Here is an 18,008-nt window from a genome sequence, read left to right as displayed (position 1 = left end):
GATTTGCAACTGTCAATGCTGAAAAATTACCTCTGCATATATTTGTAAATAAAAAGCTATTAAAAAAAAAAAAGAATTCTTGGCTTTGCCTTCATAGACCTATTTTTCCACAAACCTCAAGCATTTACATTTTTTTCCATCTTTACCATTCTAATAAGTATGATGTAGAAACTCACCTCTTCTTTAATTTGCACTTTCTAATAGTGATTTATAATATATTTTTTATAACTATTCAAAGCTTAGGTTTTTTTTCCTTAGAAAACTGCTGATATCGTTTGACCTTTTATTAATTGGTGAATTTTACCATACTAATCTTACTATGTGGGATATGCATATTTCTTATTCCCAGACTAATAAAGTCTCCCTACACTAGTTGGAGAGCAGTGGGTCTGTAGCACAACTTTAGAGATAATAATAAATGAAATACTACAGTGGGAATATAGAAGGGGAACAAATTTTTTGTTTTGTTGTTTTGTTTCATTTGTTTATTATAATTGCTGTTCTAGTGTACAAGCAATATTCAGGTAAAAATTGGTTTGCTTTTTGGGATATTTCTTAACAGGATGCAGTTGAGATATTGTGCCCCAAATATGACCTACTTAGCCTTTTTTCTTCAACTGCAAAGTTTTTAGGATTTTTTTCCTACATTTTTGGAAGGGACTTATTGTGGCATTAAAGGTAAAAGAGTTTAAAATCTTTTATTGATTTAATCAGTACTTTAGAATTCAGAAGAAAATTCTAGAAAATATTTGCTATATAAACATTGCTCAGAGAAGAGATATGAGAAGTCTCCTTTTGTCTTCCCTCTAATTCTTTTACAATTCTTACAATTCTTTACAGATGCAGAAAGTCCATGGGTTTGGAAAATTGCATATATTTTCAGATTTTCTTAATGTACTGGTTAGGTTTAATGATGGATTTTTCTCTTAAAAATATATTCTCATAATGAATGAGTCTGTGTGAGTAGGAGAATAATAGGAATACTTAATATTAAATTACTTATTAATTAATCAAAATAATATTAAATACTAGGAAATTTGAGGTAATGTGGAAATAAGATATGAATAAAATTTGTATTTAAAAATAGAAAAATGATTTCTAAAAGATGCAATCTATTATTACTATTCGAAACTATCTTGATGTAATCACTGACATCAATATCCTGAAGGAAAATTCAAAATCAAGGTTAACCTTGTGTACATGACAGAACTTTTTCATAACAGAGCCTATCTTTATTGGCTCAGATGTTAACTTTCAGAAGTTTTCTAATTTTTTGGCACGGATCTGCACATAGGACATGGTGCATGTAGAAACACAAACAAACATGATTTTTGCACAGGTGGCCCCGCCTTTACTGTCAAACACATTACCGTTAGCCCCATCTCTTGCAATGCCTCAGGTGCCTCTTCTGTGTTGCTGGCAAGATCTTAGAGATTTGTCTTTGGCTGCCCATCCTGTTCCCTGCTGTTCTCTTCCATCTGCCTAACCGGAATTGGGCCCCATCTGATCAGTCCCCTTATCATCCAACTGGAGAGAGTCCCCTTTGCTTGGCCTCTCTCCCACCTTGTATTCAGAGCCAATTTCAGTAGCTGTGAGCAGGTGGTGTTCCCTCAGCCAGTTACCTTAAGTAGTAGCAATTACTGGAAAGTGAAGGGTCTAGAGAGATGGGAGGAGTATCTGTTACTGCAGTGAACTTGGCCCTGAAAAGAGTCAAGGGACCAAAGGAAACTAATTTGTGCTGGGGATGTTTTCCCTGGGGTGTTCTCTCCTGTTGCCTCCCTCACCTTATTGCTGTGCTACTTTTTGTTCTAATTCCTGTATCAGTCTTGAGTTGAAACCCAGAAAATGGGTTGATATGGAAACCTGCAATTTTTATCTGTTTAAAAAGAAAATCAGCTTATTCTTAATTCCTTATACATCTATATTTCATACATCTATGCTATACACATATTTAGAATTAGATTGGTGCTTGTTGTTGTCAAGTTCTTGAAACATGACAGAACATGTGAACTGAAGTCCTTAATCTGAGGTACATAAGAATATAATTATAACTCTATAGACATATAACTACATGTACACACAAATGTATATATAGGTTCATGTGTAAATACACATATAAAGATTCTCATTCAAAAATATAATTATTAAATCTAATAGATTTCCTTTTCTGTCCTATGTATTTCATTTCATGCATTTATTTATTTATTTATTTTTTCTGAAAAGGACTTCACTAGACTGAGGGATTATGGTGGTTCTATGACACAAAAAAAGATTAAGAACTCCTTGTCTAAATAAACAGTTGCATTTTTTTCTCTATCCACTCATTTCCACCCCACTTCCAAAAAGAAACAAAGAAATGCAGACCCCTTGTTTCATAAAAAGGGTAGCTAGTTGGCCCCATGGATAGAGTTTTGGGTCTGAAATCTGGAAGCCTCATTTCCTAAGTTCAAATCTAGCTTCAGGCAAATCTAGTTCTGTGACCATGGGCAAGTCATTTAACCTGCCCTAGTTTCCCATCTGTAAAATGATCTGGAGAAGGGTTGGCAAATCATTCCAGTATCTTTGCCAAGAAAATTCCAAATGGGGCTACAAAGAATTAGAAACAAGTCAAAAATGACTCAACAACAAATGCAACAAAAGTGTCATACAAATGTAGCAAAACAAATCAAAACAAAAATCACGTGGGCCAAGTTCAAAAATGTGTTTCTTAAGTTGAATTATCTCTTATTGTAAGGTAATGAGCGTTCTTCATCATCAATCCTTTGGAATCATGGTTAACCATTTAGTTAATTGGAATTCTTAAAGCTTTTAAAGTTGTAGGTTTTTATAACGTCAGTGTTATGGTATAAATTGTTCTCTTAGTTCTGCCCATTTCACTCTGTAACATTTAATAGAAGTCTTTCTAGGACTTTCTGAACTTATCATTTTCATTATTTCTTTTAACACAGTGGTATTCCATTACATCATATTCTAGAATTTGTTTATCCATTCCTCCAGTTGATGAACATCTCTTTAGTTTCCAGGTCTTTGCCACCATTAAAAGAACGACTATAAATATTGCTGTATAAATAAATATTTTATGTATATATATATTTTGCGGGGAGGGGAGCTAGGAAAGCCCTAATAATGGCATCACCAAGTCAAAGATAATCATTTTTGTAACTTTGGAGGAAGAATTCCAAATTGCTCTTGAGAATGACTACACCTAGTTATAGATCAACTACCTATGCATTAATATACTCCCCCTCCAAAAAAAAAAAAAATACAAAAAAACCAAATACCTCACCAAAGTTTTATCATTTTCCTATTTTTGTCAGATTAACTGATCTGATGGGTGTGGCCCAGAGAAGTGATTTTTCTGGATAGAACATAAGGAAGAAGTAGCAGAGTGAGGATTAAGACCAGAAGATCAATAACTTTAAAGCCAATGCTTTTTTCACTTTACCATGTAATCTTTGGTATTATAAAATGCTACCAACTCCATCTTTGAAACAGTGTAATGAATCCTCAAGTTTTCATAAGACTTTAAATCTAGCAATTCCAGAATTTTCAATATTTTGAATCCTAAGATTACAAAGGAAGCCAAATTATTGAAATAGTTATCTTGTATATTTGTTTTGAAAGTATGTTCTGATGACTCCAGATTAAAAACCATTGTGCTGGGTCTAAATGTTTTAAAATCCTGGCTGATCTATTTGGATGCTCTGCAATGACTTTTTAAAGATGATTTCTTAAATCTCAAAATACACTTTCTCATGGAAGCAATGTTAGTTAAATTCCCAGACTAATTCACAAAGGCCTATATCACCATACTTTATTTGAAGTACTATACCTCAGAACTTATATATAACTAGAAGATTTCCACCAATAGTATCAAGCTTAAATAGAAATAGCTCCTTATATCTGCATATTGATTTAGAAAACTACAAATTAACATTATCTCTATTGTATATTATCATTTTTATTTTGCTAAACATTTCCCAATTATATTTTATTCTGGTTCAGGCCACCTCCTTTGCAAGATACTTGCTGCAGGCCAAGAGTTTGACACTTATGCATTATACCAATGAAATCAAAAATTGATATTAAAAAATATGGCAAAACCCTGAAGTAGTAGTAATGGGTACAAGATGGCAACTATTGTCACTCTGTAATAGCATGAGCTCATAGGATCATGGAGTTAGTATTAGATGGGAGGCAATTTCATTTTTAGATTTTTTCAATGCCCACATCAAAGAGAGAATAAATGAAGGAACTACCCTTATTCTGTTGTTTTAGTCATTTCTGACTCTTCCTGACCCCAGCCAGGGTTTTCTTGCCTAGAGTGATTTGGAATTTCCTTTTATGAGAATTCTAATGAAGAATCAGATGGGGAAAATAAGTCGGGGTTGATACTTTCCCAGGATCACTTACATAGTGTCTGAGGCCATGTTTAAATTCAGATCTTACTGACTCCAGGCCTGGCACTCTATTAATTGTGCCACCTATCTGTCCCAATACCTGTGTGTTAACTGGTCTTATGTCTGGCACTTATGAATAGCTTTGTATATCATACCTTGATCTCTGAACTTCTTCCCACATATTGCTCAAAGGATAAAACCTCCACTATGGAATCTCATTTGGACTGTTTCTCTTTAGTCATTTCTAAAGTCCCTAGGTTTCATGGTCCTTTATCTCCTTTCCTCATCTGTTCACTCTCCTGCCCTGTACTACATTACATTAGGGCCAGATTTTCCAGTACTTTTAAGATGGTAATGGGGTGAAGAAGACCCCAACAAAAGACCCCAGGTCCTTGATAACTAGGTGGACAATAGGGAGGGGCATTGACTGGAAAAAGGTTTCTATTGAATTTAAGTGGATCTTTGTTGCTTGGGTCTTTAGTTGAATTTCTTGCATTGACAAAATTATTGTGACTGCACAATTGCTGTATCCATTCAGAAGGCCCAAGTTATGGATATCAATCCTCACAGTTATTTTTCTTCAATAAAAGAAGCCTGCTGGTACCCCAGTTCTTTGCTAACTCTTTTTTAAGAGCCTTAGCCCACTTAGTAAGCATCAGAATGTATAATTCATTAGGGACTTAGCCTGCCTTATGGCACTGTCCCCCATAACTTGTTATGATGTCTTTTCCCTTGTTAATTGCTGATTTTTTTTTTTAGTACTTATAATACCAGTCAATGTATTAACCCCCACTTCTTCTAACCTCCAATTTGGAACTTAGCCCACCAGTAAACGTCATAATATTAAAATCTTTGCCCTTGATTTGGAGATGGTCTAATTCCTTGCAATACCTCATGACACTGACCCCAAATCCCAATATATTTTGGGAGTTCAACTGCCACATCTTAACAGTGATGGTGGCGGTGGTGATGGTGATACTATTACTACTACTATTAATAGCTATTATTTGTGTAGTGAATTAAGGTTTACAAAACAGTTTACACATATTATCTCCTTTGATAACTAGCAAATAGGACAAACTCTTTGTACTAATGTGCTAATGAACTGTAGAAACTCCTCAGGGCCCTCCATCTGTTTCTGATGACACACATATACATCATGGCATGGAACATTTAGAGGCCAAATTTTTGGTGTGTATGTTTTTGTTTTGTTTTATTTTGTTTTGTTTTTTTAATTTCTAGTGCATTATTTAAACATGTAAATTAAAAATAACCCAAATGAATTGTTTGTAGAATCTTGCTGATATATATGACTTTTGGAAAGTGATGAGTTTCATTTGATTTTTCCAAAAGTTATCTTCTAAATAATATCACAATAAATGCCTCTTCTCTATTGTAAAATTTTGGATCCCTGAACTGTAGCCATGTAACACAATACTTCAGATATATTACGGTCCAATAGTCCTTTGGGGATTAGTTTGGAAATTTAAGCATCATTGTTTTTGTGAAAAAATTATTTTTGAATTTAGGGAAAGAATTCTAAAAAATAACTTTTTCACTCAGTGCAGAGATTCCTTGTCAGTGAACAGAAGTTCCATAACCTAGAATCTTTGAGAGTTCTCTGGAAGTAGTAAGAGGTTTAGTTACTTGCCCCAAATCACACAACTATTATGTGAAAAAGGCAGTACCTTGACCTACATCTTGTGGTCTATAAGGTCCACTGATTTTGACTATCCCTTTGATTAAGTAGAATTATAATGCATATGGAAGTATTTGGTGAAAAGCTAAAGAGAATAGGTATAAATAATAAAGATCTACAATGGCCATGAAAAGAAATAGAGTAAAGAAAAGAGTATGTGGGTATGCAGGGAAGAGGAGTTCTGTGCTAGTCCTAAGATCTTGGGTAAATCACTTTTTGTGCTTGTTACTTCACATGTGAAATTTTGGTGAGGGTTGTTTGGGTAATCCTAAAGTTGGCCAAGTTTGCTTTCAGAAGTTCATTCCCTGTGGTTGGGGTCCCTTTCTGTACATTTCCCCTTCCTTTTCTCCCTTCTACCTCTATGATTTTTGGTCTCAAGATTTCTATTCTCTGCTAATATCTGTTGGGTTTTGGGGCACTAACTCTTATTCATAGATGTTGATGGAAAAGTATCCCTGGTGCAGGGTATTTACATTTCAGAATCAATGACTTAACTGAAATGCATGACTGATGGCAGGTATTTGGCCTGCCTGCTGTTCCACCTTTGCCTAAGGCTGGCTCTGGGTGGAGGTGTTGAGAATGGCTTCCTCCTGCCCAAATTAGGCAGAGTCAAAGGGAACAGTGTGTTACTGTGTTCCCTCTTTTGGCACATCACTGATTGGGGGATGAGTTGGAAGTATGAGTTGGAAGAAAAAGATTTATAGATCTTTCTGCAATGACCTAACTCATACCTACAGAATAGAAGGTGGGCAGCTTTGATAGATAACCCTTGATTTTAATCTAAAATGTTGAGGCATTTATTTATTTTTTGATATTCTTTCTTGTAGGTTGAACATAAGGATTTTGATGCTAAAGGATCTGACCTTTTCTCTTTCAGCTGTCCCTTTTCCTCCAAGTCACCGGCTTACAGCAAAGGAAGTGTTTGATAATGATGGGAAACCTCGGGTGGATATCTTAAAGGCACATCTCATGAAGGAGGGAAGGCTGGAAGAAAGTGTTGCTTTGAGAATAATCACAGAGGGTGCTTCAATTCTTCGACAGGAAAAAAATTTACTGGACATTGATGCTCCAGTCACAGGTAAATCCCACAGATGTAGGCCTACCCTCTACACATTCATGGTTTATACATGAAATTCCAAAGATAGGTTTCTTAAAATATTTCTATATATTATAAAAGGCTATTCATCTTATTGTGGCTTGGTTGTTACATTAACACTAACATTGCCCATGGAAAGAAACTGACATTTTAAAGATAAAATAATAATGTAGAAAAATATAGAACTATTATTATTATTTTTTGCCATTTCACATCTAGAAAAACCATGTCATTGTTTTAGTAATATTCAAATTTGTTGAAGGAAGTTTGTGAAAGAAGAAAAAGAGAGAGAGAGAAAGAGAGAGAGAGAGAGAGAGAGAGAGAGAGAGAGAGAGAGAGAGAGAGAGAGAGAGAGAGAGAGAGAGAGAGAGAGAGAGAGAGAGAGAGAGAGTTTAAAAAGGCTGTTAGGGAAGGGAATCAATGGTCCAAGAAAATAAAGGATGGATACTGGGACGTCTCAGAAACACAAGGGTGGGTATGAAATAATCAGTCATCAATGGATGTTAATTTTCATCAAGATTCCATTGTTCTTTTTTTGTGTGAGAAGTTGTGATAATCAATATGCACATTTTTATCTTTTTAATCTTATTAATTAATTAAATTAATAATTTTAATGTGTGTTTCTTGGTCAATTTAGTTTACATCTCTATACTTCTTTGAAAAGTATCATGGTAGGGCATAGAGATTTGGTCTTGAAGGAATGAAGATCTCAGTTCAATTTCTTTCCCTGACATATTCTGGTGGTATAGTCTTGAGAATGTCATTTAATAGGTCATTCTAAATTGAGGAGGCAGTGTTGCCTGTACTAGTAAAAGTGGTTTTATCACTTGATGATTCTCTGTTAATGACATGAGCACATCCAATCCCTGCTTTTTAGAACTCTCTTTCCTACACAAAAATATAAAACTATCATTAACTCCTTTTATTAGTAGTATATGGAACCAACTGGTGGCCAACTTGTGCTTTTGTTTCAACAATTCTAGAGATACTAAACTTGTTGATTAGCATGCTTAACATAGAAGAATTTTTAAATTTCCTTGAAAAGCAAATTTTTGATAGTACCCAAACAGAAAGAAAGGAACAGTCTGTAGGAGATTTTGTATATAAGAATTTTCTTCATTGTTGAAACTAAATGTTTACATTGGTTTATGTGACATAGCTCAATTTTAGTTGCTCGTGTACTTCTCTGACCATTCCTTTTCATTCTCATTTACTGGTTCCTCTTGTTACTCACTTCTCCCTCCCCTATAATCTCCAATAAGTGTAAGATTCTCCTGTGTCTCTTTTTCTTCCAAAAATTTATAATAAATAATTATAATTATAATAAATTTATAATAAAGCAATTGACACTGTGCCTGATATATAAAGGTACTTAATAAATACTTGTTCTTTTACTATTCCCTCTTATATTCTCTCTATATATTCTCTTTCTCATCAATTTCATCTATTTTCATCATTTTATAACCTTTTCCAGGCTGACTGAATTGTATTTCTAGTCTTAAACTCTCCCCGAGGTCTATTCCCACACTTCAAAACACTTGAAAGGGTTTACTTAGCCTAATGTCCTGAAAACACCACAAATTCATTGTCCAAAATGAAACTCATCTTCCTCCAAACCAAAACTTCCCTGTTTCTATAGATGATACTACCATTGTCTTAGCTAAATTGAAATTTTGAAATCACTTTTATTCACTCTTTCCTTGACCATTCCTAATTGATGAGCTGTCAGGTCTTTTTAATTTATTTTATTTTTGGCATTGTTTTGTTTTACTGGTGCAGTATCACACATAGCCATGCTTTGTAACCTTTCAGTCACCACCCTTAGTCAAGCTTTTATTATCTTTCACTCAGGGTGTTGTAAAAACCTCCTAACTGGTTTCCCAGCTTTAAATGTCTTCCCTTTTCAATTCATTCTCTGTATTACTGCCAAAGAAATCTTTAAAATTGTATACACTTAAGAAGACCTAATTATTAGAATAATTGTTTGTAACAATAATTATGACATATTAGCCATATAAAGACCTTAAAGCACTACAAAAATGTTTTTACTGTTTTAATATGAATTCTTATTGCCTACCAATTAAAATTTGAATTCCTTTGTTTCCCTAAACTAGGCCTAATCATTTTTCCTATCTTATTTTGCATTGTTGCCCTTATCACCTTCTAGACTCCAATCAGATTTTTGACTGTTCCCTATTTTACCTGTAGAAACCATCTTATCCACCAATACCCAGTTCAGATATCACCTCCTCTATGAATTCAGAGGACTTAAAAATTAGACGGACCCTTAGAAATCATTTAATTCTGTTTCTTCATTTTAGAGATTAGGAAATTAGGGCAGCTAGGTGGCACAGTGGATAGAGCACCAGCCCTGAAGTCAGGAGGACCTGAGTTCAAATGTGCTCTCAGATACTTAACATTTCCTGGCTGTGTGACCCGGGGCAAGTCACTTAACCCCAATTGCCTCAGCAAAAACAAAAACAAAAAAACAACATAGAGATTAGGAAATTAAGGTAGAAGTTAAAGAATCACTTATTCAATGTCATCTAGTAAAAATAGATCTGAAATTTGAACCCAGACTAATCCAATACTTATCCTTCTCCCCAACTATGGTTAATTTCTCATATTGTTTTATATGATGCTTACTCATAATTTAGTTTTCTCTTTATGCCCAGATATTCTTCTGGTAGAACCTATGAAACTATTCTAAAGAGATAGCTTTCCAAGAAGCTTCTATGTGGCCAGAGCCATCACTCGGATTCTCTAAGTCTTAGTTTATTCATTTATAAGGTCATGGACTACATAACCTATAAGGTTTATTCCAGCTCTAAGTCTACATGAAGCAAAATGTAGCCATTGATCCCCTTTTCCCAGAAAGAAAAAGATGATTTAAGTGTCACTCTTTTGCTGTAAAAGAGGAAATGAAATAAATATTTGGTCAAAAATTGGCCATCATCTAACTTCTCTGGATCTCAGTTATCTCTTCTGTGAAGGGAAGAGGCCTATCTACGTGATTTCAAAAGTGTTTTCTTGTCTTATAATTTTACTAAACAATTAGCTGACTCAGTGGATAGAGCAATGGTCCTTAAATCAGGAAGAGCTGAGTTCAAATCTAACCTCAGACATTTTGCTAGATGGATAACCTTGAGCAAGGCATATAATCTCTCTCAGTCTCAGTTCCCTGTATGTAAAATGCAAATGAAAATAGCACCTATTTCCCAGAGTTTTGTGAGGATTAAATTGGACAATATTTTAAAATTACTTTGAATCTCTTAAGTGATATATAGATGCTAGCATTTTTTGTTATTTTTTGTTATTATTATCATCGTTATGAAAATGATATAATATATCATTATGTAAAATGCTACTGATAATGGTCAAATCACTGGACTTATAGCTATATCTGTTTCACAAGGTCTGTGTTTAGTTTCTTCATCTATATAGCAAGAAGCAAGCAAGCATCTCTATCCCACAAGAGTGTTAGATAAATATATTGTAACAATTGATGAAAATATTTTTTTACAATTCTTATGACAGAATTGAAAAAAAGAAAAAAAAAAACAACTTTAAGATCTTATTGTATTACAAAACAGTTGCAAATTCTATTCTGTGAAGATACTTTGAGAATGCTTGTAAAATCTTTTCTCCCTCTTCATGTTAATAGTACTTTTAAAAGGGAATTTTTTTATATAAAGTAGATTTAGAATTGGTTTAATAATCTTATCCGATAACAGAAGTCAATATAAATCTATTTGGGAAGAGTTTCCCCATCTTTTTAACTATCCAGGATTTATGTCCAATTCTAATTTTGTATATATTGACATTTTGATACTAGATAGAAAGATAGGGATGACCTGTTATTTCATTGAGATAAAGAACTCCCAAATGAGGAAGTTACGTTTGCAAATGTTCCAGCATGCAGTTTTTCAGTAACCTTATCCAGGGTTACACACATATAACTAAGGTTGTCGTTCTTGAACTTAAATTTTTCTAACTCTGAGGCCAACTCTGTCCATTTAATGACATGCCATAAGTAATCAATAAATATAATAAAGGGCATATATGAAGTAAATGTTTAGAATAATTCACCAGGATTAACCAGCCAATTAATTCCTTATTTATTACTAATTTTAGAGAACCATAAAATGTGGCACATTAAAATCAGAAGGGCTTTAAAAATGATCTCATGTGATCTCCCTTCTTCTTATAAAAAGAAAAACAAGGCCCAGGGTGGTTATGTGATTTGTCCAAGTTCACACAAATAATAAATGAGTTGAGGTCTTATTGTATCTTTTTTTAAATGTTCTGACTGTACCTTGGAAAATTATCCCTATCAAATCTTGGGGAAAAAAATGATAGGATAAAATCCTATCATTCAAAGAAAAATGTCTTATATCAGGTTTCGGGTATACGGGATATTTAAGAATGTTGTTGTTGTTTGTCCTTCATTCTCGAAGAGGTCTATGACTCAGGGAGGTGATACCATGACTTGCAAGTGAGTTGGATTTAAGTTGAAAGTAGGCTGTTCCCTCCACTCACTTTCCAGCCTCACTTTCCCCTCCAAAGCCGCGTGGATCCAGTGGCAAGATATAGATCAAGGTGATTGCATGCAGTGGAAGACCTTGGCTTTTTTAAGCTAAAGTCTTCAATAGGTCTCAGTTTGGCTGAGGTAACGCCCACCATGAATGTACAAAGGAATTACAAAAAATGGTGTAGTCAGCTATGGAGCACCTGATCTAGGGGTTCCCCTATCAAAGAAGCATAGATGCCAGCTCCTGCCTTATTTACAGAGTTAACATCTTCAGAACATTTTTAGGAAGCTTATTCCTCCATCCAGTTCTGATGAAAAACTGTTGAGTGTGTGAGATCCTCATTGAACTCTGGGTCAGATTAGATGGGTTTTGAAGTCCATTTTGTAATTTTATGATTTTTTTTTTTTTGTGGGGGGTGAAGTCTAGTGTGTCAAATCAATGCACAAATTGTAGCACATTTCTAATTTATTTACTAAGTTTTAAAGAATTGTATAATGAACATAAAGTTTAAGTGATTTATCCAGGTATTCAGTTGTTTTTCAACTGTGTCTGATTCTTTGTGATCACATTTGGAGTTAAATGATCCTTCTTCTAGTTATTTTGCAGCTGAAGAAACTGAGGCAAAGAGGGTAACTTGTCCAGGGTCACCCAATTAGTAAGTGTCTGAGACCTGATTCCAAGCCCAGCACTTCATCCAATGCACCATGCTTAGCTCCTTAAGTGTGTCAAAGACAGACAGACTTTGAATCTGGGTCTCGAGGACTATTTTCTACCCCAGCAGCCTCATAGCTACAGGTGAATAGAATCTTAATTTATAAGCAGCTCTCTTGAAATAAATGTGGTGATTTTTGAACCAGGAGTAACTAAGGAATCAAAATAATGTAGTGCCCATGCACTGGAAATATAATCTAGAAAACAAAAACCTTTTTTTCTTTAAATCACATTTACTGTTATTCTCAAAAAGGTCAGGACTTTGTAAGTGGCCTTGAGTAGTTTTTATCACAATCATCTGGGATTTTTTTCTTTTCTTTTTTTTCTTTTCTGAGAGTATGAGGACTTTTGTGATAATAGGTGAAGATAAAAAAAGGAAAAGTATATTTTTTACCTTGAAGTCAAAGAACACTCCCCTTGCTTTGCATACATGCATAAAATAGGATCTGCTCTATCCTCTGAAATTCCCTCCAGGTAGATTTTTTTAAAAAAGAATTACTGCAATTTTTTTTTTATAATTTTAGGACTTTCATTAGCTTAAAATGTATTATATTGTATAGCTGTGTTTCATTTGGAATTTTCATTATTTGGATACATATGACTGCAATGTAAAGCTTATAAAAAGATTAAAAATAAAATATTTTTTAAAGAAAATTAGGGAAAAAAACCAAATAAGGCAGGAGTGCTGCTGAGACACATAAGTAATTTAAAATATGGTAACCATGAGATAATCTTCTAATTATAAACTCACCCTGGCTCAGAACTATATCAGTATGCCATATCCAGTTCAGAGCATCATTCTTCAAGAAGGGAGAAGAACTTGGCTGAAATTCCCAAGGTGATGATGAAATGGTTGGAAAATAGAACATGGTTGTAAAGATTATAGAAATGAGGATTATTTAACTTGAGTAGGAGATGACCTCTTGAAGATTAATATGGATTGGTTTTTAATTGTCTTGGAGTTAGAGGCTCATCTACTGCTTCAGGTTCCCCCAAGTGGTATGTAAAGTTACTACTTTAGGAAATTAGGTAGTTCCCTTGGATTGGTAAACAGGTTTTGTTTGAATTCCAATACAGGATTACATTGAAAAAGCTTGTCCCTTCCCCATCTTGACTTTCTCCATTATAGTTTTGATATATAAATATTAAATGGGAATTTTATGGAAGCCACAGATAACATATAAAGGTTAGCAGACACTACAGAAAATATTTAGAAACTTAGAAATGCATAAAATATATGTATAGTATTTTGTATCAAAATATTTTATCTTTTAATACCAAAACAACTCAGACTTCTTCTCTGATACAAAAAAAAGGGGGCAAAAAAATTTATATGGATTTTCCAGATTGTGGAAACCCTAATGATATGGAAGAGAACCCTGCATAACATTTGGGGGAAAAATGATATAATTATTTTGAAGCAACCTAGCAAAGGGTATTGGTGTCAAATAGGGGTTATTTAGCCATATACTTGCATAAGGATGCCTGTACACTGCAAGTTGTATTAGAAAACCTTATTTAATTACTATCTCTGTATTAATGTATATTTGTTTATCTGGGAAGTATTTGCCAATTGCATTTTAATCTGGTTTGGGCTATGCTTGGCAGTCCACACATGGCCTATAGTTTATGTGACATAGTAACTATAGAACTGCCCTCAAAGCCAGAAAGACCTAATTGTAGTCCTTCCTTAATACACACTATGTGTGTATCTGGACACTGGACACTGGACAAGCCAATAATTTTCTAGATAGCCTAGACCCCAGTTTCTTAAACTATGGTTTGTGACACCACATGAGATCTCATAACTGAATGTGGGAGTTGCAAAATTATGACATTACTACTATATATTTGATTTGTACATCTATTTTGTATACCTATATAATCTGGGTCCCATAAAAATTTCTAAGGCAAAAAGAGTTGGGAATAGAAAAAGTTCAAGAAGTTCTATTCTAGACATCTTTCCAAAGGAAAAAAAAAAAAAGGTGCCAAACTGCATTAGTAAAGGAAGCTTCTTCACCCAAGAGTTTCCTATCTAAAGCTTCTTAAACTGTGATTTGTGGCTCTCTATGGGATCTCGTAAGTAAATGTGGGGAGTGTGAAATTATGATTTGTTTATCATTAAATGTTTGAGTTGTATACCTATTTTATATACTGGGGGTCTATCTATTTTTTTCTTTTTCACTATACTTATCATCTATAGTTATCTGTGCATTTGTCTTTTTTATCTTTTTGTCTTGGTTTTATTCATATATATTTACAGAATAATAATGATAATAATAATAATAATAGATATCTAGAATTTATTCAGCAATTTAAGATTTGCAAAATGTTTTCCAAGTATTATAATTTTTATATCTCACAACAACTCTGTGAAATAGATACTGTTATTATCCCCGTTTTACAGATAAAAAAATAACCAAGTGAGGTTAAATGATTTGATTATGGTCACTGATTTGAATTTAGGTGTCCTTGACTAAAGAACTTTATTCACTTTACTGCCTGGCCTACACCTCTTAGTAGTAGGGATAATTGTTAATCTGTTTTTTTTTTTTTTTTTTTTTGGATAAAATATAAGCTTAAAGGATATATAAATGAATGAAAGATGTAAAACATTTAAAGACTTTTTATAGCCACTTCATTTCATCATCTAAGAGTATGGAGCTATCACCTAAATATTAACAGTATTATAATCCCAGATGTACTTCCAGAAAAAGTAGTTACATCACATAAGAGGAAAACAAAAGAAAACAATAACAAAAAATCCCCACAACATAACTTGAAAGAGCAGCTATACTAGATCAAGGGAATATAGACAATGAAATGTCTCTACTGGAGGAAAGAAAATCACAAAGGTGTTAAGGAACTGACTTTAAAGGTTTGTGAAGGGGAAGGAAAAATATTGAAAATGTGAAAAAAAAATTTTGGTCCTTATTGGTCTCAAAACAAATTATTGGCATCCTTGAAGGAATTCAAAGATAATATTCCATTATAAATATTAACTGCAATCAGCTTTGCTACTGATAGCATGTGATCTTCCATAAAAGACTCCATCTTTACAATAATACAATTGATTGAAAGATGTAGAGTTTAAAAGAGAGAGAGAAAGAAAGAAGGAAAGACCAGAGTTTCAGATCTGACCATACTAATAGTTTGTTAATTATAAAGCATTTGTTTCAAGAGTGCAAAAGGCCTCTGAAAAGACTTTTTTTTTTCCAATCTGGGATCTACCACAAGTCAAAACTCTAGGAATTTCCTTTAAACATAATGAGCAATCGAATTAGCTTTATTCATGAACCATCTAATCCTGGATCTCAAGTGAGGTATAAAATAGGAAGATATGTTTGATAAAAGTTATGGCCATTGCTATGAAAGAGATCCAGTGCAGAATGTAAGCTAAAGTTTTCCCTGAAATGTCTTCTATGTCTTTGTAGTTGATATGATGTTTACATTAAGATTCCAAACATCAGGAAATCCATAATCATTCTCACACACACACACACATACACACACACACACACACACACACACACACACACACACACACGAGTTTGGCTTAAAGAGATCGAAGAAAAATATCTATCATTTAGACTCAGAATAGGGTATAGGATTCCCTATGGGACCATGGTCTGACCTCAAGGCAGCCAAGTAGCATGTGATCAGCTAATCAGAAGGTAACAAAGTCATAATGGCTAATATTTATATAATGTTTAATATGTGCCAGGCACTGAGCTAAATTTACTTTACAATTATTATTTCATTTGATTCTCACCACAACTGTGGGAGGTAGATGTTACTATTATCCACATTTTACAGATGAGGAAGCAGAATCACACAGCTAACAAAAGTGTGAGGTCAAATTTAAGCTCAGGTCTTTCTGATTCCAGGTCCAGTTTTCTATTCACTATGTCTCTTAGCTATGTTTGCACAATCCCCACTATAACCTTTCATGGGAATTGTCTCTGAGATAATTGTATTTATTCATATACCTCAACGTATTGTCTCTCATTTTCCTTCCTTCTGCTATGTAAATTATGGAACTACCCCTTTTCTCAATTAAGTTTTGGCCTCTCAAAGAAGTTGTAATCTAACTGCTATGCAGCCACAGCTGTAGCTACAAAGCTACCATTGGGAAAATCCTATGCACTCATCCAATATATCCAACCCTGTCGCTCAGATCACCTCATGGCTTTGGCACGCAGCCCCTTGAGAGACAGTTCATTCCTGGATAGTGCCCAGTGCATAAAAGTTCCACCTTCACCCTATTCATTATTTATGACTTGTATTAGGTTGCAAATCTCATTACATTATCTTTCCCACAATCTCTCCATTGATCTTGCTTATTAGGGAAGGGTAACCCAACTCTTCCAATCATCCAGGTTCACAATTTTGGTAACATCTTCTACATCACTGTTCTTCATCTTGAATATTCAGTAAATTGCCAAATTGTATTATTTTCCCTTCTCTTGCTCTTACTTTGCTTCTCAGTACTCAAATGACTTAGTTTAGCTCATCAGCACCACAAGTGTTTTTAGTATTTGCTGGCTAATTAGTCAGGATAACCTTGTTGCTGTTCAGTTTTTCATTCATTTCTAACTCTTAGTGACCAAGTCCATGTAGTTTTCTTGGTAAAGATGCTTGAAGTGGTTTGCCTTGTCTTTTTCTTGGTGGATTACTGTCTGCATTGTTGGAAGGAATATTCTTAAGTCCAAGGGTCCTCAGACTACGGGCCGCGGGCCAGATGTGGCAGCTGAGGACGATTATCCCCCTCACCCAGGACTATGAAGTTTCTTTATTTAAAGGCCCACAAAACAAAATTTTTGTTTTTACTATAGTCTGGCCCTCCAACAGTCTGAGGGACAGTGAACTGGCCCCCTATTTAAAAACGTTGAGGACCCTTGCTCTTAACTATTCAGTTCAGATATCCACTTGAGTGAGCATTCCCAAAATATCATTCTTCAAGCAATTAATGCTGAAACATTCTAATACTTGGAATAAAAATTTGAAGCAATTTTAAGTGATGGCTATATCCTTTTTTATGAGAGACAGAGAGGCGGAAACAGGAGAGACAGAGGGAAACAATAACATAAAAAAGAGAAATTGATTCAGTTTTGATATTTAGGAATTTCTTTATTCCACATTTCATTTTTGATTTAAGCATACTGTGTTGGACACCAACTCACTGCTGGTGTCTCCCTACCAAAGCTGAAGGTATGTCAGAAGACTATACATGTCATTGCAATTTTCCTGGTAATTGAAAGAAAAAATGAGCTTGAGAAGGATGGGTTGTGGGATTAGAGAAATTGGTGCTAGCCAGTTTATTTCATGAGGATAAGCATGTTTTATTCAAAGAAGCCTATTAAGGAAATAATAGGGTTTTGGTTTTTTGTTTTGTTTTTGTTTTTGTTTTTTTAATGTGAGACAGAAAACAGAAAAGAAAATAAGAAACGAAATAGAGATATCTCTATCTTTTTATGAAAATTTAACCCCTTGATTTTCCTTTTGGAAATGAAGTTGAGGAAATATATGTGAGGGGACAATATATCATATGTAAATAGGATATGTGAGTA

At 34.1% G+C, this 18,008-nt stretch overlaps 1 protein-coding gene across 2 annotated transcripts in view; it reads left to right on the top strand.

The window, feature by feature from the left end:
- PPP3CA (protein phosphatase 3 catalytic subunit alpha) overlaps positions 1-18,008 on the top strand; it is a 365,964-nt gene that overhangs the window by 162,807 nt on the left and 185,149 nt on the right. For both annotated transcript variants that reach the window (XM_051965901.1, XM_051965900.1), the window contains exon 2: positions 6,977-7,177. In XM_051965901.1, the coding sequence (XP_051821861.1) occupies positions 6,977-7,177 (201 nt within the window). The remainder of the gene's footprint in view (positions 1-6,976; positions 7,178-18,008) is intronic.

Source organism: Antechinus flavipes, chromosome 6 (assembly GCF_016432865.1).
Source record: "Antechinus flavipes isolate AdamAnt ecotype Samford, QLD, Australia chromosome 6, AdamAnt_v2, whole genome shotgun sequence".
In the NCBI taxonomy this organism is placed as follows: Eukaryota; Metazoa; Chordata; class Mammalia; order Dasyuromorphia; family Dasyuridae; genus Antechinus; species Antechinus flavipes.
This window is presented reverse-complemented; position numbering and strand designations above follow the sequence as displayed.